The sequence below is a fragment of the Pteropus medius genome, unplaced genomic scaffold (genome assembly GCF_902729225.1).
Source record: "Pteropus medius unplaced genomic scaffold, Ma_sr-lr_union100, whole genome shotgun sequence".
Classification (NCBI taxonomy): domain Eukaryota; kingdom Metazoa; phylum Chordata; class Mammalia; order Chiroptera; family Pteropodidae; genus Pteropus; species Pteropus medius.
The window spans coordinates 2,681,518-2,689,481 of record NW_024349804.1 but is presented as its reverse complement, the minus strand read 5'-3'; the positions used below and the strand labels follow the sequence as shown (position 1 = coordinate 2,689,481).

The following is a 7,964-nucleotide window of genomic DNA, read 5'->3' as shown; positions in this document are numbered from 1 at the left end:
GTTTTAACACTGTGATTTCTCAATAATGAGTACAGCCTAAACCTCAGCATCTATATATAAGGTACCATCTGTCTATGAGATTATATCTATTTATATAAATGTATTGAACATAGATCTAGAGGCACATTAAGTTACATGTAGTTACATGTGCAAAATATGCTGAGATTTAGAAATTAGTTGCTGCCTATTAATGAGCTGAACTACAAATACATACTTATGCACGGATATAAATCTAGTCACAAAAATACTCATACACAAACTTAATTTCTAATTACCTAAAAAAAGGTGAGCGTATAACGCTAGCATATAAAATATCAAGTTATGTGTATAACGTGTATATGTTATACATATTATTATATAGCATATAACGACATGACTAAAAAGCTTTCTTGGAATAAAAGAATTAAATCATGCATTTCCTTAATTAAAACTCAAACACAATATCTGGGACGAGAATAAAGTTTGGTACAACTATAGATAATAAACATTGTGATAAGCATGAGTGTCTGCCTTCAGGGAAACAGTGAAATGTGGTGCTGGTGGCCTCGGCATCAGGAAACACGGTACTGGTCACAGATAATGGCACGTTAAGAGTCAGGAATTTTTTTTTGGACCTCAGTTGCCTAAGTTACTAAATGAAGAAAATGAATGAGCCAACCTCTAAGAAAACTGAAATGTCTCTTAACAGTTTATGATTCTATGAAAAATAGAGAAACCTCAACCAGCAACAAACCATAAATCATAAATGACAAAGGTGGGGGGATGCAGGCAATGTGCTATTCGCTTCCTACACACCAACACCAAATGTTAATTCAGTCAAATACTAAGAATGCAAAGCATAAAATCACCACTCATCATGTCTATGCTTTGAGTATCAAAACACTCTGAACATTTTTAACAGAATCTTCACTTTATTCCAAGTATTTCAGTTTTTTTCCCAGGCCTCTACCACCCCACCTCTCCTTCAGCCCAGGCTTCTCTTCCTTCTGTTACCTATGGGAAGTTAGATTTAAAATAATAAATGCTTACTTAATGATGAACGTTTTCAGGAAGGGAAATTCATCATTTCCTGTGAAGACGTTGAAAAAAGCAGAGAAATTCTTTACCTATATGCAGCACCGACCTATGGGTCACAGAAACAGGTTAAACATTGGAATGACCTTTTGCGAAGTAACGAGCAAAATCAAAATACCAATAAAAAAAATTATTCACTCAATTTCTTATTAGTTTACCTTTGTCATTTCTAAACACCATCCTGCACATATACATCACACCAGGAGACCCTGATCTGGATGATGGTTCAATATACAGGTGACATATCTAACCATTCGGTTGCCTTGCTTCCCCAACCAAACAGAAATGTCCCTAAAACTGACACCTGACAAAAGTCTTAATAGAACCACCAGTTTGAGTCTTGCAAAATAATTTATGTCTACTGCAATAATCCAATGAAAAGATTGGGTGATCTTGTGATGTCTGAGAACTACTTTGCGTAAATAAGCAGCAAATTTCTCAGATTTTGAGGTTTATCGAGGTAGGCTTGACTCTTTTAGGCTTTCTTGAATGACTTTTGAATTTGACTGGATTTAAACGTTTGGACGGCTATCAAAACAGAGCTTAGCTGTGCCAGTCTTTTCAGGCACCTTCGAGCCTATCAGAGGAATGACATGCACCAAAGTGTCAGGGTAGCCCCAACCCAACTTTCAAAAGAGTCCCAGGAATGGACTCCAGTAAGACTGGGGACTGGAGATGGGTGAGGACTAAGTGCACTGATGACCAATGATGACTTTTGGATCAGACCTGTTTTTACCCTTGGAATGGAATTTAAAAATACCTTAGCCTTAACCTATGGAACTTGCTCAATCTTTAAAAAGAAAATACCAGCTGACAGAAGAGCCAATATGAAGAATATGGAAATAAGTGAATGTAAACCCTATATGGTAGCTCTTCGTTTACATTCAAGAATTAACATAAGTGCTGGAAAAAAGAAAAGACTGAATAAGAAAATTAAACCCAAATATAGACCACTGAAAAGCCACAAAAGTGGCAAAAAATAGTATTATTAGGATCAAAGTGATATGGCAGAAGTAATGAAATTAGGAAAGAGCTTTATAGGCATTTCCATTTCAAAAAACATTCTGGGAGGTCTTTTTGAAAATCTGTACCATTTAAAACTATATTTATAAAATACATCAATCCAAGAGCCCTTAGATTTATATGCCATAATCAGTGGAGCTAATTATGTAAAAATCTGATAACTGCCTTATGTATATGCCTCATTAAAATATCTCAAAGTATATAAACATCGTTAAAATAAAACTAAATGTTTCTATTGCAAAACATAAAAATATAAGATTGACACAATGACAAACACCTATTTATTGTATTTAAATACAAGTCTGAAATGTTAAGTAGATATTACAAACTTCAGGAAATTACATTTCAAATTCCCAAAATGTCCTGCTGGTGCTCTGACAACTAAAACAATGCTTTAGAGGGTTTTTTGTTTGTTTGTTTGTTTTTAATTCATAAAAAAGCAACAACTGGAAGATATAAAATAAGTAAAATCCAAAACTCTGAAGTTTATTTAAAATTCTTTTGAATCCCTAAGGTGGCTGTAAACAGTTTGTTTTCACACGTTCATAGCTTAAAGGAATGTGACTAGCACAGTCTGTATGGATTTCTGCCCAGAAGGCCTCGCCAAGGCTACACAGTGGTCTCGTGTTTCCACAGTCCAGTCCTCACATTGCCAGTGCTATCCGTACCCAGCACGGGTCCCTCCTGCCCGTTGCTTTTGATTGGTCCATTCTGAACGGCCAGGTTGAGGCCGTAAGATTTCTGCTGACTCTCAAGTTCAACTACAGTTGGCTTCCTCAACGCATCTTTCTTACTACTAGTTGAAACTGGCTTTTCCAAGTTTCTGCTGCTTTTGGGAAGCGTGCTACAAGCGTCGCTGCTATCTGGTTGGGGTGGGTTGTACTGTCTCTCTCTATACGCTAAGTAAGCCCTTCGACTCCTCGAATGGCCTTCGTTACCGGCCGGTCGACTTTTTGGTAAGCCATTCTGCACACTGCCTTCCACGCTTGTGGGGACATCGTATGCATATTCTCTGAGGACCGTGAGTCGGCTTGCCCGGTGTCCTTTACTTCTATTTTTATGATGGCGGCTTGGGTGCACGTTTGTTCGAAACTGAACTTCTAAAGGCGCCACGTGCATTTTAATATCATTGTCCACCGAATGTTCTGTCAGGCTATTATCGAGCTGAGGTGTGGCATTCAAAGGCAGGGAATTGGTATGGCACTGAGCTGCAGCAGCCTGCAAGTTTGTTAATTTGCATCCCTGGGAGGAGTTTTTGAAGCTGGACGCGCTCTTGTTCGTGCACGAAGATTCCGCGCTGCTGTTGGTGCACTTCGGGGCCTCGCCATTGGTCCCGCTGGAGCTGGGGGGCTGCACGTTCACTTGCACCGAGTACGCGCTCCGGCCTGGGCAGCAGGTCATGATCCACGCGAGCCTGACGTCCTCCCGGCGGACGCAGTGGTGCACGACGACGAACGCGCTGAGGCTTAAACACGCCGCTGCGAAGAAGAAGCTGAAGACCAAGTCCAAAGGGTAACACAAGGACACGGCCAGGGCCCCAAACACCCACAGCGTGACATACAAGAGCAAAGCGAGGCCGGCCCCCAAAAGCTGGGCACGGAACGTGTGCTCGTTTTCCAACGCCGATGTGGAAATCAGAGACAAAGACATCGAATCCTGATGACCGACTTCGCCGTGTTCGTGGGCTGCCAACCTCTGCTGCTCCTCCGTGGGCTCCTTCAGCTCATATTTGCGCTCAGGATGTCTCTTCAGCTGAATAAATATGCTCAGAAAGTACATGCAGTTTACGAAAGTGATGAAGCTGGCAGGCCCGTAGAAAGCTCCCAAAGAGGGTTCCCACGCCATCCAGCAACTAGGGAAGAAAATGGTGAACCGGCTCAGATGCTACGCATGGCAACAAACTGTTTATGAAACTGCGATAAACATTAGCGCCTGGGAAACAGTTCAAAGAGAAGCAACTGAGTCAGGGACACAGAGAACACAAACCACTCACTAGGGCGCCCCGGGCCGACTGCCGTAATTCTTGATGTTTGCTGCCGCGGTGATGCCGCAGACTATGACGGGTATACCGCCCCCGATCAGGTAAAACCTAGGAGGAGGAACGACAGGAAAAACAGCTCAGCGTCCTCTCTGTTAAGGTGTGTGCATCGCAGTATCTGTGCTGTAAAAGTCACTCCTTAAAGATGTGTTATTCCCATTCTAGTACGTTGAAAGTTCAGTTTTCTGGAGAATGCTTTGATAGCAATAGCGTCTTTTACAATTTTTAATTACTGTTTACATTTCTTGCTTTTCAAAGCACAAGGTTTACCAGTTTCCGAGTTGAAGAAAACTGATCAGCTTCTGCCACCCTGTGGCCAGGCAAAGTAGCACGCAGCTACAGCGGGCAGGTTTCGGTTTATTCTTTTTTTTTTAGGAGGAACTGGTTTCTTTTAGATTGAGCTAGTGAACTGCAAAGTTAGTCCATTCCAGAATGGACTTTTAGATATCACTCTGCCATAGTTGAGACAAAATATGTATCAACATATTATTTATTCAAGTCTGGCTAAGCCTGCATGTCCCAGGACATTCTACTGCCGTGGGTGCTCATCCTCAGTCAACTGAGGTTAGTCCGGGAAAGGACCTGGATCTCGGCAGCTTCGCACAGTGCATAGGACCCTCCCAGCCCCTTTTCCATGGACTTGCTGGCGACAGCAAGACAAATGACGGTGTTATAAGAACTGAGGGAGACACAGTGGTGGCTGGTCCTACAAACACATACTTTTTTTGACCTCCAGGACTTCCAGTTACCAACTAGCCCTTATTATGTAGCTTTAAATCTTGTCTACTGCCTCTTACTTTCAGCCTATATGTACGAGTTTTCCCCTCTTCTAGAACTTTCCTTGACCTACCAGCTTTTTTCTCTCCCCCTTCAGTGACAAACTCCTGGAAACAACACCATCATCTGCTTCACCTTTATCACTGTTGTGTGAGGCTGCTTTTACCTATTACGCTACGGAACCTGTTCTCTCGGGGACCAGGATCATTCCCACTTTATAGTTAAAAGAGGCACAGAAAAGGTACAGAACTTAAGGAAGGACCATCAGCTATAAGGTGCATGGCCAGTATTCAAGTCCAGGCAGTCCAGTTTGCAAGTCCATTCTTTCACTTTCTAAAATTCACTCAGCGATTTTTTTTGTTATAACTATGCTTCATGTACTGTGAAATTTATATTTAATAAACATTTAACATAATACAGTAAAGATATCAGATACCTGAGCATTGGTCTTGGTGGAGGTGGCAGTTCATCAGGATCCTGGCATCTTTTAGCTTTTTTAGTGACTTGTTTATAGATATTTCGAGCTGTCACTCCCACCCATAGTACTGTAGCAAGGGTGGAATAATGAAGAATTATACCAACCTAGAAAGAAGATTGAAGAATAGATAAACTAAAAGGAAAAAAAAAAATCTCCCTTTCAATCAAAGTGTAGTAGCTGCTAGTAAGGTTTATCAAATCTGATTCAAAAACAGTCTGAAGGTATTTTTTAATGATCAACATTGCCTGCTAATGAAACAGAGAAGGCACCGTAACAGACGTATGATAAAGGATCACGTCTTCTAATAGATAAACCAACAGCTGGATCTAGAGGCCCACAGTCTATAACTCATACCCAGGATGACTTTTCATACACCACGGAATTAGTTCCTGAACAATACACTAAAGGCACGTTTCTCATAGATGCAACATTATAAATCAGTGTTCAATTTCTAAAGCCCATTTTGAGGAATGTAGAGGGCAAAAAGTCACATTACACAGAATAGGCTTATGAGTAAAAGGGCTGAGTTCTAACTCAGAGCCTTTATATACAGTCATGGTAAGAGAGTGATGTAACATATTGGTGGTTAAGAAGGTAAGTTCTGGAGTCAAAAATTTCTGGGTGACTTTAAAACCAGGATCCACCCCTTTCCTGCTGGGACTCCTTAGTAAGTCACATAACATCTCAAGCATTGTTTTCCTCACCTGTAAACTGAGACTAACATGAAAGTACTGTGAGGTTTCAAATAAGGTAGTTGATATAAAGCATTTAGCACAGTGTCTGGTACATTATAAGCAATTAATTTTTTAAAATCTATATTTTAATTATTAATTATTAGGTGTGTGGTTTTAAGAAAATGTTACCTCTTTGAAAGGAACTTTCCTTTTTAATTACTGTTATTTTTAAAACTATTACTAAAAATAAAATTTAAAAAATACATAAAAATAAATACTGGTTTTCACAAGGAACAGAACAGCGGTGCCAGAGGTGTGGGCAAAGGAGAGTGAAAGGTGGGAGAACTGGATGAAGGGCATCGAAAGGTACAAACTTCCGGTTATAAGATGAGTAAGTCATGGGGATGGAATGTCCAACACAAGACTGTAGTTAACAATACTGTATTTTTTATCTGAAAGTTGCTGAGAGAGCAGATTTTAAACGTTCTCATCGCAAGAAAAAATATAACTATGTATGGTGATGGATGTTAAAAAAAAAAACTTATTGTGGTCATTTTGCAATATATACACGTATCAAATCATTCTGCTGTACACCTGAAGCTAATACAAATTTCTATTTCAATCATATCTCAATAAAACAAACAAACAAAAAAGTAAATTTACTCATTTGAACAGTAGAAGGGATTATAGAAACCATCTGTAGGGTTTTTGTAGGGATTGAAAGGGCATAATATCTGAAACATAATTGCACAATAAAAGAGTGAATAAGTATAATATATGTAAATAATTATACTAACTGAATTTCTTCCCAGAGAGTGATGGGGCGGGAGCATGTTTATCATACAACCTGTGATCTAAGCAACCCTGGTTAAAAATAAAATTCTAGATGCAGATATACATGGGACTAACGGAGGGTTAAAATCTATTTTAAGAAAAATAAGTGCATGTGTCATTGGAGTATCAAGGACATAATTAATTTCTCATCTGACTAATTACTATCTTTTTGAACATCTTACATAATTATTATAGGTAAAATTCTATTACTAAAAAGTCCAAGGGAAAATTTTTCATTCTAAGAGAATGGCTCTCCAATCTCAAAATCAACTTGATTGACATTATCAAACCTACGTTAATAATAGAAGCATTTAGACCACTGCCCAAAGTTCATTTTAATGAGAACCAATCTGCAGCTAAGTCCTGGTGACACGAAAGCTCAAGCATGTGCAGGGCAAAAAACTAGGGTAGTCACTGTCCTTGCATTGACTCTGAAAAGTGCTGAGAGAGTGGATCCAGCTTGGTCAAATGAGAAAAGTCAGAGTTATATTTTTCTTAAGGAGAAAAGTGGCTCCTTGGTTGCCATTAGTTTCACTGACTGCACTGTAAAAGCAAGATATACAGATAGAAGTGGAACTAAAAGCATAAAATAATCCTTTGAGCTATCTAGAGTCACACGAAATACTGCAAATATAAATAGTATAAGTAAATTTGGTATACAGAAACCAAAACATTCAAAACAAATCACTAACACTGACTCAAAATAGCAGGCTCTAGTATTGCTGGAGTTTTCTCTGATGCATAGGTCAAAAGAATGAGACAGGGCTATAAATTAATTTAAAAACAAAAATATTTTCAACATAAGAGGAGCAATTATACATTTTTTTTATTAATGCGTAATTGACACAAATAGCCTATTGGTCTTAGGTATACATCATAGTGACTTGGTATTTATATATGGTACAAAATGATCCCCACAATAAGTCTAGTTACCTCTATCGCCAAAGTTATTCTTGACTATATTCCTTATGCTGTACATTACATACTCATGAATAATTTTACAATTGAAAATCTATACCTCTTAATCCAGTTACCTATTTTGACTGCCCCTGCCCCATTCCACACA

The 7,964-nt window shown here is 39.1% G+C and overlaps 1 protein-coding gene across 2 annotated transcripts in view; it reads right to left on the bottom strand.

The window, feature by feature from the left end:
• Positions 1 to 2,355: 2,355 nt before the first annotated feature.
• ADGRA3 (adhesion G protein-coupled receptor A3) overlaps positions 2,356 to 7,964 on the bottom strand; it is a 97,065-nt gene continuing 91,456 nt past the window's right edge. For both annotated transcript variants that reach the window (XM_039838080.1, XM_039838081.1), the window contains exons 17-19: positions 5,349 to 5,494; positions 4,091 to 4,186; positions 2,356 to 3,949 (exon numbers count right to left, since the gene is read on the bottom strand). In XM_039838080.1, the coding sequence (XP_039694014.1) occupies positions 2,707 to 3,949; positions 4,091 to 4,186; positions 5,349 to 5,494 (1,485 nt within the window). In that variant the 3' untranslated portion in view covers positions 2,356 to 2,706. The remainder of the gene's footprint in view (positions 3,950 to 4,090; positions 4,187 to 5,348; positions 5,495 to 7,964) is intronic.